General features: G+C 52.6%; 7 protein-coding genes across 7 annotated transcripts; 3 read left to right on the forward strand and 4 right to left on the reverse strand.

The window, feature by feature from the left end:
* Positions 1 to 130: 130 nt before the first annotated feature.
* SCP_1500200 (hypothetical protein) lies at positions 131 to 1,632 on the reverse strand (the record flags this gene model as incomplete). The annotated part of the gene is made up of 10 exons (XM_027764130.1): positions 131 to 373; positions 427 to 454; positions 505 to 571; positions 627 to 769; positions 824 to 989; positions 1,052 to 1,188; positions 1,243 to 1,308; positions 1,362 to 1,378; positions 1,454 to 1,524; positions 1,590 to 1,632. The coding sequence occupies 10 exons, from the start codon at positions 1,630 to 1,632 to the stop codon at positions 131 to 133; spliced, it is 981 nt and encodes a 326-aa protein (XP_027619931.1).
* Positions 1,633 to 2,413: 781 nt separating this feature from the next.
* Positions 2,414 to 6,001, reverse strand: SCP_1500210 (Enhancer of polycomb-like protein; the record flags this gene model as incomplete). The annotated part of the gene is made up of 7 exons (XM_027764131.1): positions 2,414 to 3,707; positions 3,759 to 4,129; positions 4,184 to 4,352; positions 4,404 to 4,735; positions 4,790 to 4,999; positions 5,060 to 5,545; positions 5,684 to 6,001. The coding sequence occupies 7 exons, from the start codon at positions 5,999 to 6,001 to the stop codon at positions 2,414 to 2,416; spliced, it is 3,180 nt and encodes a 1,059-aa protein (XP_027619932.1).
* A 2,561-nt stretch (positions 6,002 to 8,562) lies between these two features.
* SCP_1500220 (hypothetical protein) lies at positions 8,563 to 10,988 on the forward strand (the record flags this gene model as incomplete). The annotated part of the gene is made up of 6 exons (XM_027764132.1): positions 8,563 to 8,636; positions 8,691 to 9,067; positions 9,136 to 9,149; positions 9,214 to 9,414; positions 9,473 to 10,249; positions 10,302 to 10,988. The coding sequence occupies 6 exons, from the start codon at positions 8,563 to 8,565 to the stop codon at positions 10,986 to 10,988; spliced, it is 2,130 nt and encodes a 709-aa protein (XP_027619933.1).
* Positions 10,989 to 11,927: 939 nt separating this feature from the next.
* On the forward strand, positions 11,928 to 13,293 carry SCP_1500230 (Probable quinone; the record flags this gene model as incomplete). The annotated part of the gene is made up of 7 exons (XM_027764133.1): positions 11,928 to 12,044; positions 12,112 to 12,152; positions 12,203 to 12,350; positions 12,412 to 12,517; positions 12,577 to 12,865; positions 12,921 to 13,049; positions 13,098 to 13,293. 7 exons carry the CDS (start codon positions 11,928 to 11,930, stop codon positions 13,291 to 13,293), a joined length of 1,026 nt encoding a protein of 341 aa, XP_027619934.1.
* Positions 13,294 to 13,465: 172 nt separating this feature from the next.
* SCP_1500240 (FKBP12-associated protein 1 homolog) lies at positions 13,466 to 17,113 on the reverse strand (the record flags this gene model as incomplete). Its single annotated transcript, XM_027764134.1, has 8 exons — positions 13,466 to 13,906; positions 13,966 to 14,038; positions 14,091 to 14,435; positions 14,490 to 14,585; positions 14,641 to 14,894; positions 14,955 to 15,612; positions 15,668 to 16,147; positions 16,200 to 17,113. The coding sequence occupies 8 exons, from the start codon at positions 17,111 to 17,113 to the stop codon at positions 13,466 to 13,468; spliced, it is 3,261 nt and encodes a 1,086-aa protein (XP_027619935.1).
* Positions 17,114 to 18,773: 1,660 nt separating this feature from the next.
* On the reverse strand, positions 18,774 to 22,181 carry SCP_1500250 (Peroxisomal long-chain fatty acid import protein; the record flags this gene model as incomplete). The annotated part of the gene is made up of 11 exons (XM_027764135.1): positions 18,774 to 18,981; positions 19,039 to 19,129; positions 19,184 to 19,235; positions 19,293 to 19,461; positions 19,514 to 20,012; positions 20,066 to 20,243; positions 20,294 to 20,378; positions 20,432 to 20,659; positions 20,710 to 20,900; positions 20,952 to 21,287; positions 21,927 to 22,181. 11 exons carry the CDS (start codon positions 22,179 to 22,181, stop codon positions 18,774 to 18,776), a joined length of 2,292 nt encoding a protein of 763 aa, XP_027619936.1.
* A 362-nt stretch (positions 22,182 to 22,543) lies between these two features.
* SCP_1500260 (hypothetical protein) lies at positions 22,544 to 24,550 on the forward strand (the record flags this gene model as incomplete). Its single annotated transcript, XM_027764136.1, has 8 exons — positions 22,544 to 22,585; positions 22,632 to 22,748; positions 22,804 to 23,032; positions 23,085 to 23,296; positions 23,345 to 23,509; positions 23,559 to 24,242; positions 24,291 to 24,378; positions 24,435 to 24,550. The coding sequence occupies 8 exons, from the start codon at positions 22,544 to 22,546 to the stop codon at positions 24,548 to 24,550; spliced, it is 1,653 nt and encodes a 550-aa protein (XP_027619937.1).
* Positions 24,551 to 24,688: the final 138 nt, after the last annotated feature.

Raw genomic sequence — 24,688 nt, forward strand, 5'->3', positions numbered from 1 at the left:
GGTGTCAAGCTACAAATACATCTCGGTGGTAAATATCGTTATTTACAACAGACAGCGGGCGGGTGCTGTGCAGCAAGATGGGGCTATATCGTATGCGGTACATGCGTCGTCATAAAGAAAGCAGAATAATTCATGTCTTCCCTCTACTGTCTGCGTGTACTTCGTTGGATGGGACGGTATCTCGGCGCTCGAGATGCTGAAGCTCGAAGCAGACGCCGTGTGCGGCGATGTTTCGCCCGGGACCAGCAGTGCGAAGTGGAAATTCCATCCGCGTGAGCTCGCCTTCGGATGGACTGTTCCAGTACGTCGTGAGGGGATCGCTCGTGTGGACTTGAGTGGCAAGACGCCGGAGATTGAGCAACACATGAGAACCCTGGATAGACAGACTTGAACAACGTAGCTTTAGGGTACGAATTACACACGTACTGCGAACGACATGACAGCCAGCTCCCAACTGGATATCCAGAGTCAGTAAAGCACAACGACTCAATCAGTCTGGCTCACAAGAAACAGACGCCAGCGAGGGCATTTTTGACGAGATCATACATCAAAGTATTCAGCAACATGACCACTACGAACAAATGAGACCTTCGGAACTGGAGTGGGGTGCAGCGGAGGGAGCTTACCGAAGATGATCGCATACGCCCATATTCCGTCTCGGAATAGCACGTAGACAACGGAATGCTTCCCCAAAGTGCAAGTTACACTTCCCCAGAATTTGAAGAGTGTCAGCGCAAAAAGAACAGTTTCAAAAACCAAGGACAGGATCCTGTACCACGCAGTCAGCCATCACGGAGAGAGAAAAAAAGTAAGATGTATTTACCAAAAGACGACAAAGTGTGAAGGCGTAGATGTGATGATACACCCCGTGGTGAACGTCATCTTTGGGATGGTGAGAGCTAGTACAGTAACCATGCCCGCACACTCTAATAAGAAAAGAAACAAAACAGTGGAAAGGATCATTTTGTTGCGATTATACATTGCATGTACTGGCGAATAACAAAAAAAACTATGAGATCTTCTCCGGGAGTAAAAGTGCTGTGTCACGCACTGCGGATGATGAGGATCGTGTCGACGGCCATGGTGATGGCCTGCATGGTTGATACCTGGTAAATGATCCAGTCGCTGCATTGTTTGGGTGACCACACACGCCCGGTGTATGAGGATGCAATAAGGGTAAGAATAGATCTGCGTCAATTTCATCCATAAGGACACTGCGTGATAGTAGACCCCACCGCTTACCCCTGTACAAGGTATGGAACATGTCTGACGAAGACATACATCCACTTCACGTATGAATTTGGCCGCCTGAAACAGAATCATTGAGTACTGGACACTGATACTTCAATGCAAATACACACTGCCAAATGTATTCTACCTATTCCAGACGTTAAGACAGACAACAGCGGTAAAGTGTAAAATTTATTGCCCAGGCACTTAGAAAACCACGCACCTCATCCGAAAAATGGATGATCGTGTCCCATATGAGAAAACACGTAGCAGAGATTGCTACTTCAAAAGTCACTAATAGTGTTACAGGTCAATCAGCCAGGGAGCTCTACTGAAGGAACTTGAGCACGAATACATACCATATGCATAGGGACCCTCCTCCGCAAGAGCTGTCGCAATCATGATCGACTCGGACAGGGAGAGCAAAACAACAGCTGACTCTTGATTCAACTTCAGGCCAGGGAGGTTCTTTATCGAGGATGCGGATTCATAGCAAGCGACGAAGGCATGCGTCTCGACGACGGAAGACCACACCGATAGATATTCGACGATCCACCTCGGGCAAAATAGTTGCACACAACTTGGACAGTCTGTATCCAGCTGTGTCAGATGATATCTGTAATGGGCGATAAGTTTAGCAAGCTTAGGTCCATCGGGAATATCGTACGCGTTTGCAAACTTACCGGTCAGATCGTAACTTATTGAGCACAGGTTTCGGGAAAGAACTTTCTTGGCGTATAAAATGCGTGTACGTTCTCAGTCTCAGGACTTACTCTACCTGCACGATGAGCTCCACTATAGAGCAGATAGTTGCAAATTCGAGAATCGACAACCCGCCACCATTCCGCACCTTCCGGTCAGAGTGAGAAAAATTCGAAGACGACCGCTAGCTTCGATCGCAGAGAAGATCTAGATGGTCGAGGTTGCTGGATAGCCATGACGACAACCACGATAGGGTAAACCTCCGAGGAAATCAAGCGACATTCCATTACAATAATATTCTCAGCTTGGTTTCTCACAGCGAACTCGCGGGGCGAAGAATTTGGGATCACGAATTGACAATCACCCACAACCGAAAACGTTTCATCTCATGGAAAGCTCATGCGAGTTAAACTATAAAGTCAAAGCAAAGCTACAAAAGGACGGTGTGAAGACGCAATAACGACCTAAATAACATACGCAACTAATATCCTGCCCCCGGCCCACCAACAACTTGTCGTGACTGTAGAGAGGGCGATGGGGTGGGCATTGAGGGCGGCCGCACGGGAGACGACTGCGCTTGGGCCGCCGAAAGAGACGGGCTGGTCAAGAGAGGTGATGGTGAATGAGGGGCGGAAAGACGCGCGAATTGCGCACTAGCCGGCGACACTCTGCCCTGTCCGGCGCTCAAACCCACACCTCGAGCAAGAGGAGCGGGTGACATTCCATTGGCAGACGGCACCCTGGCCGGCATGCCCTGAGGAGGTGGAGACATGAAGGCAGCGATCGCCGCAGCGTCGCTGACGTTCCCATCCACAACTACGCCATTCATAGGCGGGGAGCGCTGCTGGGCAGCAGCAGTAGCCCACTGCGCCGCGGTGAACTGGACTTGATAGTTCGCGCCATTCGGCAAGACATGTCCCATGTAGGTGGATGGTGCTCGAATTGCCATATTTGCATTATTGTTGGATTGCATAGAGGTGTCCGGCGACGGCGACATCGAAGCATACACAGACTTGATGTTGTGCATTTGTTGCATGGTCAAACCGTTCGGCCGGCCGGTAGCGTGCATATACTGAGATTTCGACATAGTGGGGTAAGCATTAATCGGAGGAATATGGTAGCCATTAGGTACGGTGGGCATGGCGACGGGCTGCTGTACTTGCGCCTTCGCGCGTAGAGGTGAAGTGGAGGCACCGGTCGCTGTAGAGGGATCTGCAACAGGGTGATCGCTCCCAAGATGTCCGTTGCCGTTCGGAACTGTCTGCATGGCGAGTTTCACATCTTGCTCGGTGCCGTCTGAAGCCTGGCCGCTTGCTTCGTGAAATCCATTGACCTGTCCAGCGCTACCAGGCGGAGTCGCATATGGTGACGCAAGAGGGGTAGGAACAGTTGAGTGCATGTTAGGGACGGGAGAAGCTGCAGGTAACCGAATCCCACCATTGGATGATATGCGCATATGCGGAACTCCGACTGGAGGGGCCATCTTCTTCAGCTGCGCAGCCATTGCAACAGGCATGCCGTTTGTACCTGGCATCGGGACATGGACACCGTTTGCGTGGTGTATGCTGGAAATCTGTTGCCCAGGGATCACGGAAGACGACGGTACGGGACGCTGGGCCATCGGCTGTATCTCTCGACGAGGCATGGCAGGCTGGGGTTTGAATGGTGTGACGACTTGCTGTCGGCCGTCTGCGCCAGTCACAGCGATGCCAGCATCCACACTCATCGCCTGGTGATCCTGTTCGTTCAACAACGTCATACGATGCACCAAGTATCTGTGAAAAGAGGTCAGCATTTAGAAGATTCGCTCAACAAACAAAACATACTTCGGTTGGAAGTCGTCAACCAGCATGCGGTCCTGCTCGTCCGGCCCTTCCGGACCAACAGCAGGGTCATCGTCAGCGTCGAACTTCCATCGCCCGCGTACCTTGCGAGCAGGACTCTGCGCGTCAGTGTCATCGTCGTCCTCGGACCCTTCGCAACTCTCTCGATGATGCTCCGAGCGTGCACGAACAATGCGTCGATCAAGATAAATCCGGCCACCTCTACCGAAGCGAAGACGACCTGCACGGGCCGAGGTAGTCGATGGTCTTTCGCTGCTATCGGTAGTTGGCGTCGATAAAGAGAGCGCACGAGTGGCCGAGATGATCTTGTACATACGAGAGGCAAGTGACACCGGTGCAGGCTGATACGGATTCTGCCAGAAGATTGGATCAGTACGTGCATGATCAAATGAAGAACCGAAACGTACATCGACGAGATCTTCCCATTGACGGTCTTTCTCCTTGATTTTTGCCAACCCCTGCTCGATCTGGCTTCGTATCGCCGCCTGTCGTTCCTTTGGCTTGATGGCAGGTTCAGCAACGACAGGAGAAGCGGAATCGCCGTTGTCTCGTGTGCGCAGCTTGAACGGAAGGCGACTGCGTTGTAAAATCAACATATACACATTTAAAATGCAAGGGGCCACGTACGGAGTGTCGATCTTCGGCTTCTTCGGCACCCTCTCCCTATCGTGGAGCAGCTCCTCGTCTTCCTTACCCCCTAGACTTGAATACTTTCGCTTCAGATCGACGAGGGAAAGGCGCTTGTCCCAGACGGAATGTCCTTGAATAGCTGTTTCCCGTTTAAGGTGCTCACGTCGTAAGACATTCTTCGCCAGCTCCACCGAGGTGTTCAGTTCCCCTTGTAAGCGTGTCATCTTGTCGGAATAGGTCGTCTGTTGAGCACGCGTCTTCCGAATAGCCTTGATCTCGCGCCGCCTGAAACATATATATGATTCGTTGAGGGTATCTGTTTCGTCCAGCTGTGAAAACGTAAGGATGAGCTTCGTGGTAAGTGTGCAACCCTGGGCACCTACGTTGACAGTGGGTATAATTCGGTGTCCTCTACGTTCCGACCGTCGTTCGCGCCAGTATGGATAGACGACGCGAGCAAAACGGAAAAGCTGGGCGGGTGGCGGTATCCAGTCTGGTACAGCGAACAACGCGAACATCACCGGTGTCAACGGAGAACCAAACGTCTCTTGGTAGTCTGAGAAGGGCGGAAATGGTCCTCCTTGCTCCAGACCCTGATCGAAGCGATAGATACATGAAAACACAGAAGGACCTAACAATACTGATGGACTGACATGATGCAAAAACTCAGTCTTCTCATGCGTAACCTTCTCAAACAAGGCCATCACGAGTTCGAACTCGTCTTCAGTCATCACGACGGGCTGAGCAACCTCGGGCTCCTTGCCCTTGGCTTTTGCGCTTCGCCCGGAACGCGTGCCGGCGGCGGACAGAGCGCCTTGAGCACTCGTACCTTCTCCTCTGGCCTCCTCATTGTTTTTGTCAAGCCATTCCTTGTCGCGCTCGTCCATGTAGTAAATGAACCCATTGGTGAGCGCGAAAGAACACGCTTCTTCAACCGTGTCGGACGATTTGACATACGAATGAGGGTCCTTCCACCGGTCTGAATGGTACAACTCCTCATAATTGTCCACCAAGCCAGTGCTGTCGGGAGTAGGGATGGCTGGCGCCGCCTTCTCCTTCTCTGACGCGGCTCGCGTTGAACGCGAACCGGCTTGATGGCGTGTCGCTGCTGCAAACAAGACCGCCTGAAGGTGATGTTCCTAAAATGGAACAAAATAAGGACTTAGTCAGCATTCCATGGAACAAAATTCCCACGCGAAGAGCCAATCAGGACGTGCCACAAGGGGGCCACCAACAAGGGCGTGCACGACGACGACGGTGAGGAAAACGGGGCTCACATTGGCATCCTCAGCATCCACACCGGCTGTGGAGACGACTCTGGCCTTCTCTTCATCCTCGTCAAGGACAATCGGGTCGGCATCGATGCTCTCAGTGATGACTTTGAGACGGGTCTTGTTGGTGACTCTGTTGCGGTTCCGGAGAGTTGAAGGGCCTGCGTTGTGGTTGCGGGGCATATCATGGGGCAAGGGAGGGAAGATGGCAGAAAAGTATAGTCGATAGCTCGGACGGTAGACTTTGCGTGAGGCGGCGTCGTCGCCAGGCGCGATGAGTTTCAGAGCCGGGCCGAACCGCCTTTTGGACTCGGACGCTGACATAATCGTTTTACCTTATTAGGCTACACCAGAGACCTCCAGGCAAAGTGGATCGAAACTGCCATAAATCGCGTTGCAACTTGGAGAAGATGCAGTGTACGCTATCTATGATTACAAGGGGCCTAGTACATCTGCAGCACCAAGGGATGATGTTAGCCAAAGCATGCGAAGTCTCGGATCGAAAGCGAGAAAGAAAGGTTGAGAGCAACGGATGAAAATACAACTCACAGAAAGAATCGACATTGGACGGCTCGATAGATTAAGGATCTCCTCATAACAAACATCAGCTTGCCGCACAGCACGTCTTGATGGAAGACACCAGTCAAGTGCTCGCGCCATAATGAGTGGAACGGCGTAAGAACTAAGCATTATCTAAGGCTCTGCAGGAACAAATACCCTCAGCGAGTTCAGGGAACAGGAAGTATCACAAATTTCTCACCACAACAGAAAGAGAGAATCTTGCCCAGGTGACGTACGACTTACGCCCCGCCGTCTAGTGCTATGGGACTGCAGACCACGCCTGGGCATGGTAAATGGAGAACATCCAACTTGTATAGATGAAATCGCTTACGGTGTCCTGAACAAATGTCAGTGAAATGGTAGAACGTGAGTGGGGTGATCTGGGAATGAAATACAAGGACGGGGAAACCTACATCTACTTGCAATAAAAAGAGCGCTAAAAGACTTATTGATGCATTGCAGCATAGGATACCAGCAAACGAAACATTCGGATCGTCTTTGAGGATATGGTCGACGTTGGGCTCTGTAGGCGATGAGGACAAGAGAAGGACGTTGTCGCACGCCTGGCTTCGCCTTGCAGGCCTCCCACGTGCTCAATTGTGGTTGCACGTGATCTAATTGAGTGGCGCAGCTGCAAATGCGGCACGCCGGCAACTTCGCGTCTTTCTCTCGTCCCTCGTTTTTCGTTGCTCTCACTGAGACCAACTCAGATTTGCCGATCGCACAGACACTCGATATGGCACTATCTCATTGTAACAATTTCTGACCATGTGAGTTTGTGGATGCACAACCAAAATGCTTCAACTGAGTCTCTCAACTATGTGCCCACGAAGTGTTACAGTGCGAGTTGCCAAAATTGTGCATTTATCCTGCGCCACATATCCAGGTCTCATTCAGGTGCATGCGGTGCGCTCGGAGGATGGAGCAGAGTTACTCTCCATATGTCCACCGATGCATCACAGCCAGGCTATGAAGTGCTGTATTTTACCCGTCCCTCGCAGACTTTAGACACGAATCAGACCGGACACACGTCCGCATTGCGATGGCAGCATCCCGTCTAGATGTATTGTGTTTTGTATGTCTTGAGTTGTTTCCACTTTTCTCTAATCCACCAATGCAATTACAGTATGTTGAACTGAGCGTTCAGTCAAGCTCTGTCGCTGATACATAATGGCGTGGACCCCACCCCCTGGCCATTTTCCCTGGGGCCGCCGTAGCTCTGCAAAGCGATGCGACGTGAGCAGCGTCAGTCCTCCCGTAAATCTTAAGTCAATACTCAAACATGCTGTTCACTTCGCCGGCGTGATACATATCACTCCCAGGTGTGTAATCCATTGCAACTAATTGAACCTATTGAGGATCCTGATGGTGACTGCATGCAGTCCTTATGGTTCGTGTACATTGAATGCCATTCGGCCGGTACAATTCTATGCGCTCCGAAGATCTTGTTCATTCACCGGATTTCCGCTCGGGGCCGACTGACAGTGTTGCTCCGTGGCTATTTATACAACGGGCAAGACTTTAGTCGCTCTATCGCCGCAGGGTTCTTCTTCGAGTTGCTAATATGCATATTCTCCTAGACAAGACAAGACATTCGAGCGTAAATACGCGTGTTCCCTCGTATTCTCGATGTTGAACTGGCTATCTGCTGAGTAACTCTAGGCGTCGACATCACGTCTGCTATGGCGCGAGATGTGTAAGCCCTCGGTCCACCTTCAGCTACTCCTCTTGCTCGGTGTCTGCATGGGGACCATCGATTGCTTTGACGTCTCCGTTATCTATACAGTCTGGCATTTCCAACAGCGTCACGCTCCACAACTCTCGACCGCATACGCCACCGCAAATGACGCGTGACGGGCCTTCTTGGATCTAACCTTACGGATCATACTTGTAATAAGCTCTCAAGGTCATCTGGACGCTCTCGCTGTAATACGATAACGGTGCGTCCCGTATACGCGATGCAACGCTTACTCCAGGCTGGGCCGTACCCCGCAGTGATGCGAGGCTGCGCGGCCGGCGGTGCTGGTGCCAAAGAGCTGCCATATAGGGAGCGGCACCTCGGATCTAGATCGCGTCATTCGCGAATTTGCCTTTCAAACCGGTTACCGCACGTTGCCGACGTCCGAAAACGACATCCAGACGCATGTTGGGACTGGTGGTTCCAGCTCGGTGCCCGGTGATTGTACAATTGAAAATGCGGGGAAAGACGGGGAAAGACGGGGTAGAGATATGCAAAAGCGTGTATATAGTCTACGTACTCGAAGAATGTACAGTCTGTTCTCCAATCCGAAAGATTTACGTTCCTTGGTCGCTGGCTGTTTGTGATGCCCGCTCGTCTCGTATCACATGCGGCGCTTGGCGAGGGTGGCTGCAACTGGAACCGTGCCGCGGTGAACGAGTAACTCTTCCCTTCCCCTCGGCAGCATCTTGTATACCTGACGTTCATTTCTAGTCCCTATAGCTCACTGGGTTTTAAGTCAAAGCCGATTACTGACCACTGTCAGTATTATCGCAAAGCACGCCGAACTGAGTCTATCATGCATAAGCCGACTCACAGCATGTTTCGGAACGATATCTCGGGACCGGACCTCAATACCCCGACTGCCACCTCCTCTTCTGCCCATCTCACTCCTATGCAGCCTGATCTTTGTTCGAAGCCACCGCTGGTGTGGGACTGGGATCTTGAACATGAAGATAGGAAGAAGGAAGCGAAGGCTGATGCCGCCATACATGGTGTCCCGCCCTTTCAGGTCGACAGAAAGCTGCTCAAAGACATCGTGCATGAGAGAATGAGCACTGAAGTAGCACGGATTCACTTCTTGGGCGCAGGTATGTGTGATGTGCTGCTGGAAGTGGTCAATATATTGATTCAATGGTTCCGATGCGCGTTATATCAGGGACCTTTCATAAGGTATGTACATACCATTGTTATGCCTTCTCACTCCCTGAGTGTTTGTGCCGATCCTCTCCATCAGGGCTACCTGATCACACTCGCAGATGGTCGGGAAGTGGTTGCCCGTGTGGCTCGGCGTTTTATGCCTCGTCTTAAGACAGAATCCGAAGTGGCCACGATGAAGTATCTCCGCGAACACACGTCCATCCCCGTGCCCACAGTGTATGACTACGACGCTAATCCGTACAACCGGCTGGGCGGGGAATACATTCTCATGTCCAAGGTAAAATTATCTCGCGGCCCGTGACGCCCTTCTATTCTAACGCCCACCTCCCGTACAGGCGAAAGGGATCCAACTCGGAAAGGTGTTCCACTCAATGGGCCATAATGAGCTCATCGCGCTCATGGAGAACCTCGCGTCGCTGGTGATCCCGCTGTTCGCGTATCGGTTTCCGCGCATCGGCTCGCTGTACGAGGGGTCAGGCCCAGCGGGGCCGGGCGGCGGGTCGTCCATGTCCCCGACGCCCACGGCAACATCGCCCACGAGGCCGTGCTTCGTCGGGGCGGGCAACTTCCACCTGGGGCCGATTATTTCGTGGCCGTTCTTCGGGTCGAACCGCGGGGAGCTGCTGCACCCGCAGGAGGTTAACCGCGGGCCGTGGGACAGCACGCACGCCTACCTCCTCGCGTGCGCGGAACGGGAGATCAACGGGGTGATTCTCGAGAACGAGGGCAAGGTGGCACCCCACCGACTGCACCTGGACCCAGACGAGATCTTAGCTTCGCGGCACCACCAGGTCAAGGGGCTGCCCGGAGACGAGAGCGACCAGAGCGACGAGTGGGACTGGGATGAGAGCGAGGGGGAGTGGGACGGCCCGGGTGATACCATGTACAGGGATTACCGGAGGATGCAGCGCAGCACGTTCCTGGTCGCCCATCTCACGGAGCGCGAGGATCGCGTGCGGGAGGAGATGAGCAGGTTTGTACATATGATGGAGCGGTTGGGCGTAGTGGCGCACGAGGAGGGCGACGGTGGTGGCGGAGAGGAATTTTCGCTAGACTGTCACGACTTGAGCCTGGAGAACGTCTTCGTGGATGAGAATGATCACTCCAAGATTGTGCGTCATTCTTCTTCGCTGCGTTCGCCCAACATTGATTTATATAATGCAGACTTGTGTGATCGATTGGGAATCTACGACTACTCGTCCGTTATGGGCGTGTGCACACGTCCCTACGTTCATGCAGTCCAGCCCTTTCACTGCCAAATTCTTCCGAGCTACAGTAGAGAAGATGGCCACTCAGCGCCGCACCGTCGTTGTCGAGGGTCGGAAGATGGACTTTGGTGCGATTGCGACGGAGTGGCTCAACCTTGAATCTACTGGTGCGCGTCTGCGCATGGCGCACCGGTGCATCGAGTGGGATGGCTGGGAAGAAGGGCTCGTGGAGAGCATCCTTGGCCCTTCGGACCAGGAGTCCGACTGGTTCAGGAGCTGGGAAGAGCTCTATGCCGAGGCGCACACTCCCATCGACCATGCCAACGTCATTTGCAGCTCGGAGTCGTCTGGGTCGCCCACGCTCAACGAATCTGACGAAGAGGCACAGAAACGCATAACAAAAGGAGATGCGGGCGCGAACGCGGACAACGATGCGAAGAAGCGGGCGCATGCCCCGATGGTCGCGAAGGTCGTCGCGGAGGAGAAGAAGAAGGAGAAGCTGCTCAATGCCACCGGCGACATCTGCGGCGGACGCGGCGGAGAGCTGGGCAGAAGGCTCGAAGCTTGGCTGTATATCCATGGCAACGAGGATGGGCATATTGACCTGCAGAGACGATGGGAGGGTGACGAGGAGGAAGGGTGAACCCCTTCTGATTTACCCGCCGCGCTTTGTGCTCACTTGGACTTCATCACATTGCATTCAATTTTGGGAGCATTGGAAGGGGGAAGTATCTTTGCATATATGCATACCTTACTGTATCGCTTGTTTGTACCATAATCTGTACGATACCGCCGTTATGACCATGCTCTGTAATTAGTGCTTCTTGTATTCAAGTATGCAATCGTAATTATTTGAGTACTCTCATCCTTTGCGAATTCTTCGTTTGTCCATATAGTAAGAACGATATACGGGACAAGCGTCCACTTCCGAAATGCTGAGACAAGCTGAAGTTGAAAACCTTCCAAATACGTGACAATATTACATAATTAAACTCAAAATCCCCGAGATAATTTCCCCAATTTCCGCCAAATCCATGGAATTCATTTCCTGCACCCAGATTTCAAGCCTATATTCCTTGCAGCGTTGCTGCTCATTGCCTGTGGATAATTTTTGGGCTTTCCCAGGGTCGCTGAACGTGTCAGAAATAATAAAGAGAGGTGCAAATCAGACCCCGCGGCACCACAGTAACCTAGATTGAGATCTGAGTAGTCACGTTATGTGCCTCCTTCCCCTAGGCACGGTGCTAAGAAATTTAAACCTGCAGGTAGCGGAGTCATAGGGTTTTCCCCCGCGAACCGGAGAAGAAACCGTGTGGGACTTTTGGATGTAAAGAAATACATCAGTAACTCATAAGTTGTGTATTCTATAATCATTTCCCGTCCAATGACGACAATTGCGTGCGCAATGATCAGTCTGCCAACTTAAATGCTTTCCGCTCATAACAGGTCTGCGTCGCTAAAGACCCCACACATCTCGTCCATTCGATCCAGAATCTGCTGTTCGAACTCTCCGGTGAAACACTTTCCACTGCATCAACAGCCCATACCATCCAGTCGCCACCTATCATCTTCGCCATACAGGATGTCGTTCCCCTCCAGGATTTCTGCGATCACCATTTCCAAGACCGGCGACTTCGATGTCATTGAGAAGACAGAGGTACCGTTTCCGAAAAGCGAACCTGGTCATGTTCTGGTCAAGGTCAAGCAGCGGGAGTCTACGTCGATGCAGGCCTATTGCTGACTGACTGGGATCATGCGCTACACAGACCAGTTACGGAGGCGTCAATTTCATAGATACCTATTACAGGTGAGTGTAGAGCTCCTTGACCGCGAACATAGCTTAATCATTCCATTCAGGAAAGGTCTGTATCCCATTAAAACTTTCCCCTTTGTTGTGGGCAGCGAGAGTGCGGGGACGATTGCCGCTCTCCCGGCGGACCAATCCGTTCTGGCCGATGAAGAGTTCAAGCTACGCGAATTCAAGATCGGCGGAAAGGTGGCAGTGGTGCGTCGTACTTCATCGTGAGTTAGGATGACGATGATAGTAACGTTGGCGATGTCGTCAGTATGGCCCCGGTGCCTTCGCGGAATACGTGAGTGTGCCCTGGGATAGTGTCTTCCCTGTGCCAGATGCTGTAACGCTGAACACCGCGGCCGCGGCGCTCACACAAGGTACGTCCCTTGGCCCACATGTTCGACACCGCGTGACGTCATCTGTGTCCCATCCGCAGGCGCGACCGCGATCACGTTCATGAACGAGGCTTACGACGTGCGCAAGGGTGACACCGTGTTCGTGCACACCGTCGCCGGCGGACTAGGGCTCATCTTCGCGCAGTATGCGAAGCTCCGCGGCGCGACCGTCATCGGCACGACGAGCACGGAGGCCAAGGCGGCCATCGCCCGCGCACATGGCGCAGACCACGTCATCCTTTACCCCGTCGAGGACACTGTCCAGCGCACGCTCGAGATCACTAATGGCGAAGGCGTGAACGTGGTCTTCGATGGCGTCGGAAAAGACACGTATGTGCCTACCAGGTGTGCGTCAATTTGCTACCTGACGGTGCCTACACTTCAGATTTGAGAACGACTTCAAAATCCTGCGTCGCAAGGGCACGCTGGTGTCCGTCGGGAACGCCTCGGGCGCCGTCCCACCCTTTAGCCCGCTGAAGCTAGCTGAGAAAAACCTCCGTCTGCTTCGGCCCACGTACGTGTACTGCCCCATAGCCAGTGCTCGTCTGACGTCTTGCTACAGCTTGGGCAACTATGTCGCCACGCCGGCAGAGGGCCGTCGATACTCGACGGAGCTCTACACGCTCATAGCCCAGGGCGCTCTCAAGATTAATGTGCACAGAGAGTATCCATTCACAGCCGAGGGTGTGCAACAGGCACAGAAGGACCTCACTGGCGGAAAGACCACGGGAAAGTTGGTCATTAAGATCGCCGACTGATTGACTGGCCATTGTGTTATCGCCAACATATATGCACTGGATAAATGTAAGATAGCGAGGTATCTACTAAATGTACTGACTTCAATTATGCGGTTTCGATGCATCTGCGTGACATAACTTAGTCTAGTTGAGCCGTCCGTACATGCGGACTTCTATCATCTTCAACCACAGTTTACGGATCGTCCTCCCAGTTATCAGGAACATACTCAGGTTGATTACCAACGACTGGGGGTTGCACGACGGGAGGCACCGGCGACACAGCAGGCCTACTCGGGGGCCTGCTCACATTGCTGCTGGCAGGCAACGACCACACGTCTGCAGCCGGACTTGCACGAGGGGGTGGAGCGACGACAGACGTCCATCCACGCCTCGCTGAAGAGCTGGCACTTTGTGGCGGAGGAGTCGAGAAGGGTGATGGCCGATGCGGTAAAGGAGCACGCAGATCGGCGAGCTTGCCTAGGTTAGGTGGATGCACTGACGGTGGGGGCGTTACTCCGGCAACGGCGGAAAGTATGGGCACCGGCATGCGGGAGTCGATGCGTCTGAGTAGCTGGACGCTGCGCTGGGGCTCTTGGTCAATCATCTGCGTGTCCATTCTGTACACGACGGCAAGCTGTACAGCAAACACCAGTTAACTCAAGTAGAACAAGATGCGAGGGAAATGAATCTTACATCGTGCACAAATCTACGCCGTGACTCGGTCATGTGAGGTAAAATTTGGCTCTTCTTGTCGGAGGACAAAAATCTACAGCAAATACCACATCAGCAACGAAACGGCAGGGATAACTCCAACTTACTCGTCAAAAGTCTTCTCCACCAAGGCGCAGAACTTCGGATCTGCCCGTGCAGATGCAACCAAAGGATCGCTAAACGTTGCCTGTCTGCCGTCCGTACGGTTCGGATTGATGCCCAGAGCCTCAGCCAGGCGAGCATTTCGCTTAGCAACGAGACACTCGTTCGAACACTTGATCTGCTGCGATCCTTCCCGGCCGGCCGGGTTCAATGTGCTCCGACCACACGAAATCGGGGTGCGGATGCGACCGCACGGACAGGTCAGGTAGATCGTTGCACGGCAGGGTTCCGATTCATCGCAGGATGCGGGCGCATGACAGGGAAATGCGCAGGGGTGATGTGCAGGGAGACTAACAGACGTAATAAGAAATCCCAACCAAGAAACAGGACGGTAGGGTACGAACCAGAGCTTGCGCGACTTGCCGCAGACAGCGGTACATGGCCCACACGGGTCGCTGTGGCATAACCGTTCGCAGTGGTGAAAACCACAAGACAGGAGCCTGAACGATGAAGACGTCAGAATGAAACCAGCGCAAAAATTGAATTATCACTGACTTCCCACAAGCCGTACCGCACGACACTTTCTCCTGCGAGCATCGAATATTGTCCACAGTCTTCTTCCCACAGGCACATCGCTTCGTCGTCAAGAATGGGCACGGAGGACAGGGTATTGGATCTTCATGGCAAGTGTGCTTTGCCTTGGGGTGCCCGCACGGCAGCGGTGGACGCGAGCACTCGTATGTACAAGTAATCCGTGTGCCACACGAGATGGGAGGGTCTAGGATGGTTCGGCCGCAATGGCAAATCATCTACAAGAAAATAAAAGGTCATTATAACTTCACTACGGATAAGAGCCGGCGAGAACAGACCTCTTCGAAAGAGCTCCTCAAACAAGGAGGACACACTCCTCTGTGGTCGCGCTCTTCGCAGCGGTGATTACCACAGCTGAGCATCTTCCCACACACAAGGTCGCATTGGTGCCAGCCTGCTTCATCCGCAACAGCCATCGCCGCCGTCTCTGGAACGGCGCGCTTCTTTCCCTTCCCCTTCGTAAGAGCCGCAAGCGAAGCGAGCGGGCAGCACACACGGTTACACTGATGTCGCCCGCACGCACGCAGCGCGCCGCACACGCGATCACATAGAATCTCGTTCTCTGAGGTTCCATCTTGTGTGCGGGCTTGGTTCTCCGAACATCGGATGTTCCGGGTCATTGCGCCACATCGACATGGGCGGACGATCAGGATGGAACAGAGAGGACACGGTCCCGTGTGGCAGCGTGCAGAGCAGGCGTGCGCACAACTTTTAAGCAGCTTCATGCAAGTGGATTCACAAGTCGGGATGGGATCTGTGCATGCTTTGCGGGTAAGAAGTACGCGTGGCGGGAAGAATGGGGATGCAGCTGGGGATAGCTCGTGTTTACCGCAAGGACAGCGCGTCACTAAGGCTGGAGAGCGGGGACAGGGAGTACGGGTGCGGGAAGGAGGATGACATGTCTTGGAACAATGATGAAGGCCACAGTCGAATAACCTTTTGTCACAAAACCGTCAGCACGATAGGAATATCCTTTTGACAGTACACCCACCTATCGCATGCATTCTTGCACGAGTATTTCCCAATCCACTGCCTTTCCGCACCGCCTTCCACCACTATGCACTCTTTCTCCTCGCCCTCACCGCATCCGATCTCCTTCTGATCCTTCCCACAATAACATTTCACGGCAACTCGCACTGCACACGGCTTGCAAGCACCAGGATGACATGTACCCTCGCACGTATGGTTCCCACAGTCCAAAATTTTCCCGCACGTCTGCCCACACGATAACTCAGAAGCAGGCCTGAGTCCCGTTTTACTGGGCACAAGATGAGCACATCGGAAAGACAGCGTCCGCTTCCCACAATGACATTGCAACTGCGTCGTCACCTGGCACGGTGGACAAGGTCCAGGATGGCACGCAATGGGACAAGAATGACCACAGAGACGCGGACGTGAGCAAAGGTTGCCGCACGAATGCGGTGTCGCAAGACGCGGAGGTTTGGGTTCTGGCGTAGAACCACAAAAACACCTGGAGGAAAATGAACAACTCAAACACATATCAGATGACAGATGAGACTCACCAATACCCGCTCGGGACCACCGTCCGTTTCAACTGACATCCCGGACAGCGCCAGTCGCCAGTCTTGTGCTCACCGCGGGCACGCCATGCGTCCTCAATATCTTTGACGCTCTTCACCGCCCACGGACGGATGCACTTGAGATGGAAGGTGGTCCAACAGCAGCGCATGCTGTCTTCCGCTTTGTCCTTCGGCTCGTCGCCGTCTTCTGCGTCCACAGTGGCAGTCGCGGGCAGTAAGGGCGAGCAGGACCAAGTGGGCTGCGCAGGATGTATCTCCGAAAAGCAAATGAGACAATCTGGATAAGGACGCGTACTGAGTGCGCGAATAAGAGTCGAGGTAAGATCGTCTCCTCTTGGCGCGGAACGACCATATCTCTCAGACGGTTTTTTGTCTGCGCGTGAAGCCTCTGATGGTGATTCAGTGAGTTTGCCGCCAAACTTTGCTCCGCGACGGTTCATCCGCGACTTTGGGCGAGAAGTCGATGGCTGCTTTACGGTGTCTGCACCTGTCTCCGGACCTGCAGGAGGGCTCTCGGTGGACGCTGACGTGACCCCCTGGCCGGTATGCTTAGGATCTGCAGTAAGGGGGTGGTATAGTCTATTTCTCTTGTCATGCGGTCGACTGGAAGGGCCAGCAGGGGTATGTGCACTCTGACCAGCTGCATTAACGGAGTGCGCACCTTCGATAGAGGCACTGCTAGTCGATTTACCCCGACCGGAACTCCGAGGTGGCCTTGCTCTCTGGCTACTCCCAAGAAATCCACCGCTCGACGATTCTCCCGTCACAGGTCCATTCGGGTGTGGTGCCGCTGGTGCATTCCGTCGTCTGCTCGACGTCCCTGGCCTACTGTGAGTACTAGGAACGGATGTCTCATCCTTGTTGGGATCCGGATGTGGTGCCGTCTGCACAGACATGCAAGATGGAGAGAGAGTACGACGTTGGCCGAGGGCGCTGAGCAACTGGTCTTGACTGTTATGGCCCGCACAAGATGAGTCAGCACGATGGAAATAGTCAAATGAACTCGAAAGTTCTCCGTGCACCCCTCTCTTCAGGCCACTCACTGAGCGTGCACGTGAAGTAACCAGCGAAATTCGGTGAAATGAAGATGACGGAAGAAAACGAAAGACTCGCTGCCAGGCCCGGAAGGTGCCGCACTTCCGAATATAGCAAGTACTTACGGAGACACTGCATCGACGAACTTGAATTCACCCAACACCTAGTGCCAGATTTGCTGCCATTAATGAAAACACTTTCCGCTTGTTCCTGCGACAGCTCCTTGCGATTTTACGCATCGTCTTCTTTACATGGCATTCCAAGGATCCCCTCATTCTTGCATTCTTTTTTTCTTGTTTCGCGGACAGTGCCCAGCGTCGCCGTTGCTCAACTAGATTGGCAGGTCGTTCGGGCCCTGGTCAGCGCAGACGCCAAGGGCTTCATGAAGGGCCTCGGATTGTGGTTCTTGCTCGCTATCTCTATGGATGAATTCAAAGGTACGCGCTGCGATATCCGTGTTTGGAGGGTGAATATAGAGCTGGAATGTGGCGGATTGACCGAGAAAGCGAAGAAATAGCGTGAGTTTCTCCGTAAACTCCTTTAACCGCACTTACGGATCCGATCATTTCAGGTTCTATAGTGGTGGCTTGCGGGGAACGCAGCATCCTTTGGCGCGCATACTTGCGACTCATAAATCAAGGTTTGCAGTCTTCGCTATGAGTTTTCAGGCTGAGATTACATTTGCTCAGATCCATATGAGTGGACGGTGGAGTACATCACTTCCCGTCTTGCTTATCCAACGACGACACGTTGGTATCCAGACGTATGGCCCCCGTGGAGGTGAAACTACGAACAGCGAAGTCGTGAACAGAACAGAGAGTGGGTCATGTTGCAATCACTTTAAGTGGGATATTGACATAAACCATAGCTTGCATCTTGTCCTGCCGACTTCTCTCACTTGCCGATGCCGGCAGACACGCCTACGGGCAGCAAAAGAGTGCCGGAGAGACCCAATGATGGAACCCGCGGCAAAGAGACGTGGAGATGCCACTCGCGGACGCGCAGAGTACCCGGGTGCAACCAGCCGCACTTCTGAAGTTTCTCCAAAGCCTCGCCGGTCTCCACGACTGAACAAAACACTCGCACCATAGTAGTTTATTCAATATCTTTGGCTGTTCCATCATCTACATTTTTCATTTCCTTGTTGTGAAAGTCATTAGATGTATATGTACTGGGTTGTCGAAAGGCTTGGAGAGGATGTAACTTATGTGGTGAATGTGACTTGTGTCTTTTCTCAATATTAAGCAAGTCGAAGGAGACCCTGAACTGGACTTTGTAGGAGTGTACCCCATACGACAACATGGGGATAATTCTATTTCGTAAACATAGATGAATAAAGGCTACGTTGGGAACGGACTCGAAAGCATGAGGTGACAGCCGACCGCAAGTCGCAAGTCGAAAATCAACCGCGACCAATCGGCGTATGATAGAGGTCAAGAGAAAGTGTTATCAAAAGGTAAAAAAAGGAGTCAAGATAATCCACAGCACAGATGCTCGAGATGGCTGCTTGAAAAGAAACACTCACTGCTCGCGCGCCGACAACACCTTATTCAGCTGCTTCACCCTCTCTTCCCAACGTTCGACGTCAGCCAGCTTACTCTCGAGGGATGCAATCTCGCGGTCAATCCCCATGCGTTCTTCGGCGGTGCCGATCCGTGACAGCGTCCACCTGCCGGTCCCGTCGCCTGCAAGCGTCAGGAGTAGCGTGTGGTATCGCATGAGCGATGGCCTGTCGACATGTGGACGTTGTCAGTGTCGAGCACACTCTCTGTTGCGCGCGACGTACCGTATTGAGACCGTAATCAGCGTGATCCCGAGCGACTTGGCGTGCTCGTACATGCGGCCCTCAACGTCGCTAGATACTGCGCTTGTGCACTCTATATAGCACCGGAAAATCAGAAATCGACTGGAAATAAAACTGTAGTACACACCATCTAGCACAGCGAACTTCGGTCTGTGATAGAAGACACGTGCGAGACCCATCTATACAGTGGAGGACTTGAACGTTCAAAAACATTCATAAGGCTCATAATCACTTACCCTCTGCTTCTCACCTCCACTCAAGACATCCCGCCATTCCTTACGTGTATTCCACCCGCCTTCACGCGCAGGCAGATATGCAAGGTTGGCCGCTGTGAGGATGTCCATAAGGTCCTGCTCCGTTTTCCCTGACTCTAAGTACTCGGGGTACGAGTGTGGGTATATAATCCTGCACAAGCAATTGAGGAAAAAATCATCATGCAAACCGTTAGATTACTCACTGGTCTAATAGTGTCCCTGTTACCATGTACGCCCTCTGCGGTATGACAAAAACACCCTGTCGTCCTGCCGGACGCCGGACGACACCTCCACCCTGCGCCGCCCACAGCCCTGCGAGCACACGCACCACTGCTGTCTTACCGACGCCGTTGCTTCCAGTGATCATCAGATGCTCGCCCTCGCGCAGCATGAACGACAGGTCCTTAACAAGCACCCACGACGCGCCGGGCGATGCCGGCTCTGAGTCAGTGACTTCCTCTGCTGAGGCGGGCTGCAAGAACGCGGGCGTAGGTATGCCTACGTCGACATCCTTGACCTCAATACGATCTACATACTCGTCGTCGGTCGTCGACGGGAGCGGTGGAAGGTTGTGCAGCGTGGAGAGGAGCGTGTAGACTCGCGTTGTAAGGCCTGCGAGTTCGAGCAAATCCTTGTAGGCGTACATCAACCGCCCGCCCGCATCGGCGAGTGAGAGAAGCAGTCGCCGGGAAGAGATGTAGGCTAACAATATACGTCAGTATCCCGCTCAAAGAGAACGAGTCAACATGACCCACTCTCTGTTCTGTTCGCGACTTCGTTGTTTGTAGTTTCATCTCCTCCGGGGCCATACGTCTGGACACCGACGTGTCGTCGCCGGGTAAGCAAGACCGGTACTGATATCAGACAGTATCCAGCCGCGCTCCAGAGGTACTTGATCACGAAGTCCTCTGTCCACTCATATGCTATCCGGATCTGGGGCGCGTGTAAATTCAGCGTCAAAATTCACAGTGAAGACTGGATACCTTGTATATCGAATTGATGTGACTGATGAGTCGTAAGTATGCGCGCCAAAGGATGCTGCGTTCCCGCAAGCCACCACGATAGAACCTGAAATGATCGGATCCGTAAGTGCGGTTAAAGGAATTTATGGAAAAACTCACGCTATTTCTTCGCTCTCTCGGTCAATTCTTCCCATTCCAGCTCTATATTCACCCTCCAATCGCGCCTCCACAGCAGCTAGCCGGCCAAACGCGGGTGTCGCCGCGCGCAAGATACGCGCAGTCACGTAGTAGTTTAAGAATAGCAGCAACGTACCACGCACGCCGAGCGTGCGTGACAGCTGTGAAGTAAACAGGATAAGGTCCAGCGACGGCTTAAGCACGTTGCCACTGAATTTTCAGTGAGCGAATATGTGTACCGAGTATATATGACGGCGTACTATATTCCAGACAGGGCGTCACAGAACGAGGCGATATCTGTGGTGATGTACTGGTCGACATCTTCCAGACCACCTTCCAATGCGATACGATAGTATCGTAAGTCCGGAGACGAAGACAGATACAAGTCATCTGTGTAGCGAGTCAGGCGCGTCCGGAGCAGAAGAGACAGCTTCGACTGCAGATGCCGAATCTGCCGCTACATGTCATTTGATGATACACATAAAACTCCAACAACACCTACCATTGAATTCGTCCATATACTGGGGACAGCGAGCAAGAACCACAATCCGAGGCCTTTCAGGAAGCCTTGGGCGTCTGCGCTGACAAGGTCTCGAACGATTCGCCCATCTAGTCGCGCAACGGCAACGCTGAGCACTGTCCGCGAGACAAGGAAAAACGAATGCAGGATGAGAATGAGTAGTTCCTTGGAATGCCATGTGGGGAAGGCGATGCGTAAAATCGCAAGGAGCTGTCGCAGGAACGTCTTGTCGAGGTTCGGCTTGTGCGAGGCGGGAACCAGCGGAAAGTGTTTTGCATTGGTAGCAAATCTGGCACTAGATGTTGGGTGGATCGTGACCTAAATACTTCTATGTCAGCACACGAATCAGCAAGTTGACTTCGACAGCAGTGCACATCATCCACATAGGCAGGCAAAAACTAGAACGAGACCCTTTGGACAGCTACTTTGAGGAAAGTTCGGATGACAAATATAAGATCAAAAACAAAAAGCTAGAGATGAGTCTAAGCACAGAAGGTTATCCAGAGATGTTCAATCGTTGTGCTCCGAAATAATTATGCAGCGACAAGTCTAAAGAGTGATCTCGTTTTAAACATCGTTCATCGACCAGATGTACAGCTTCAGATCACGGCAACGCAATCTTGTCGTGTCGACTGAGACCACGCCCACCGAGATCGAACGCCTACAGCGCTCGTGCCGGATTCACGGCCGTGTATGAAGACAAGTCCCGCCTGTATCCATTGTATACATATAATATCTCTGGCCATGTATTGAGAAAGGGAAAAAGTTCCACATTCCGGACCAACTAGAACATGCTGAATATCCAGTTCTCGCATAACTGATCACAACAGTCACAATAACTGCATACTCGCACGGCCTGTACAGTGTAATGGCCAATTCAGCGCTACCCCATCCGCGGTGTGACCGGGCACAACCCCAACGAAAACAATGATTTCCAGAGAGACAAGCACTACTAACCTTTGAGATACTGTCCTTGTAAGGTACAAGAATGGTCTTATTCCCGTCTAATTCGTTAACGTACACCTGCTGTAGAGCGAGCACAAGTTCTTCTGGAGTGGCCCGTTTCCGCGCCGTCGCAGCTTTCAATTTATCCACCACAGACCTTGGAACCAAGACCAGACGAGAGCGGAGAAGCATTACAGCAAAAAAGAGAGTAATTAGAGACCGGCGCCGGAAGTTTGCAGGAATTGCAAGAGGAACCAGACTAGGCATGATGATTATGCTCTCTGGGTCGGGTTCTGGCAAGTTCTATCTCTGAAGCATGAACGGAAATAGCTTTCCCGTCAATAAAAGAACAGTAGGGTGGGCTAGAGGTAGACAGTAATGGTACGAAGTCAAGTTGGGTGTCATGCACAATGACAATGATCGACGTACCATGGTACAGGAAAAACATGTGATTGGAAGCGTGTGACAGTAATGGTTGTGATGCTCTGTGACATTGCCCCCGTCCGTGACAGCGGGGATTGCCGCGGCGTCTGTATCACATCTTCGACCTATTTGCTAAACTTCCTCTGCACGCAGATGTGCCCAAGCAGACCTACTCGTACATAAAGCTGCACTGAAATACTGATAGAATGGAAACCTTGAAGCAAGATTTGAAACTCGCTGACGGGCAGGTAACAGCGTGCGAGATTGATACAACTCAGCCTAACATGCTACTAGGATCTGTCGGTGGCCCTCATTTCTCTCATCACATCTGCAGTTCGCGAGGATCATGCTGCTTACACACTGCAACAGCTCTCTCAATCCATATCTCATGCGCGGTGTGCAGCTGCGCTTGTAATTCCCTCAAATTTACGACTGTTTTTCCCGCTGATACAGGTTTTTGTACCAGGAACCTCTCACTCTACTCCCCCTTCTAATATCCTGTCCATACGATGGCGCTGATAAGCTCATTCACATTATGGGCCAAGAGAGTAGTGCCAAAGAAGTCGTTATGGCAGTGCAAGAAGTTGCCGAACATCTTGAATACCTTTCTCAAGCAGATGAACAGGTTGAAGGGGTGGACCATGGCTTGTCTCCTCTTAAGCAGATTGACCGCCTCGTCCGGCTTTATGCGCAATGTGGGTGCATTATATATGTAACCGACCATACACACCTCACCTAGCGCTGTAGGCGTTCCGCGCTTGCCAAGGCGTAACAAACTCCCGAGTCAAGTCATGAAGCCGTTGTTGTCTGAACTCGCATCTCTGATAACACAATTTGGCGGTTCCGCCGATGATGACGGAAGGGCGCTCGTTGCTTCAGTATCCGAGTCAGTATTATCGATCGATAAATGGGTGTCCTCAGACTCTGCATACGATGTCGACGAACGATCAAGATGCGGAGTATGTATCCTGTATTTCCAAGTAACCGGGTTGATACGAGCCTAACAGCACATTCTGGCACACCTGCTGTACTCGACTGTGGAAGCCTGCGTAAACAGCATCCAAACCAATCTAGCACGGGTAGCTTTCGCAAACCAGTTCCCCCGACTCGTGGTACCCAACTCCGCAGGCGTGAATGTTGCAACAGGTGACGATGTTGTGTCGAAAGCTTGGGTGCGTCATCTCGTCCGCAAAATGGAAGTGACCTAACACCTGTTCTAAGTCGGCACTAGATGCACTGGGTGTCACCCCTTCTAATCTTGAATCTAGACCCTCTCGTGTTGCATTAGTCCTGCTCGCACACTTACCGTCCTACACGCTCTCCCTTCCTCTGCTCACATCATTCTTTCCCGTGATACTCACATCTGTCCAAGCGAACGTAGCCCTAGATGAAGTGCTCTATCACTTGATTTCCTCTATCGGACCTTTGCGATTGCAGTACCCTCGCCCAGACCTCCCATCGGATCTAATCGTTCCTCTTGCCCAACTTCTTCCACAACTCGCAGGTGTCCATCCAGACCCGTCGACCCGCCATCAGACCTTCCGCCTGCTATCGACCGTGCTCTCGCTCACTCCCTCGCCGATGCGCCTCCATCTCTTGCACGAACTTCTGACTGATTCGGACTTGTCACCTCAGATGCGCGTCGCTGCCGTTGGTCTGGTGAAAGAAGCCGTCCTTGAGGCGCTTGCTACGGCTCCCGGCTCTGCAGAAAGCGATCGAAATGTCTTTGTTTCGCCCATGTTCCTCCGCGCTCTCGGTCCGCTCATCCTGAGGCCTCATCCGCCTGATCTTTTCGCGTCGGATGACTTATCTCTGGACGAATTCTTGGAGACACCGGAACCTCTGCGCCTTGTCGAATGCCTGGCATTCCTCTATGTGTTACTGCAGAGGGATACGCAAAATCGAGTACGTAGATGCGTTACCTGTAAGACCATCTCTGCCGACCATCTTTAGACCGGGATACGAGATCCGGATACCTTGAAGCGCGTGAACGCGAATCTTTTGTTACAACTGCGGGGAAGATTGGCTTCATGGAACGAAGGCATGTGGTCGTACATCATGCTGTCCCTTCTGTTTGCTTATAAAATGCTCCGAAAGAGATGGGTGGAAGCGCAATACATGGAGACCATGCTGTCATGCAACTCGGTATATTGGATATGTGGCTGGATAGGATAACTAGTGCTCTGGAAAGCATCTCGAATAGCGGCGTATAAGACTGCGCATAGACTAGGACGCGAGACACATCGTAGTACAGGCGAAATCCCTATTACGCCGGCGTTCAGAGACGACTAAGAGCTCATGCATCATGATCAACACGCTATGGCCCTACGCCCCTAGCTATCCGTACAGTA

This window comes from Sparassis crispa (assembly GCF_003851025.1).
Source record: "Sparassis crispa DNA, contig_000014F, whole genome shotgun sequence".
NCBI lineage: Eukaryota > Fungi > Basidiomycota > Agaricomycetes > Polyporales > Sparassidaceae > Sparassis > Sparassis crispa.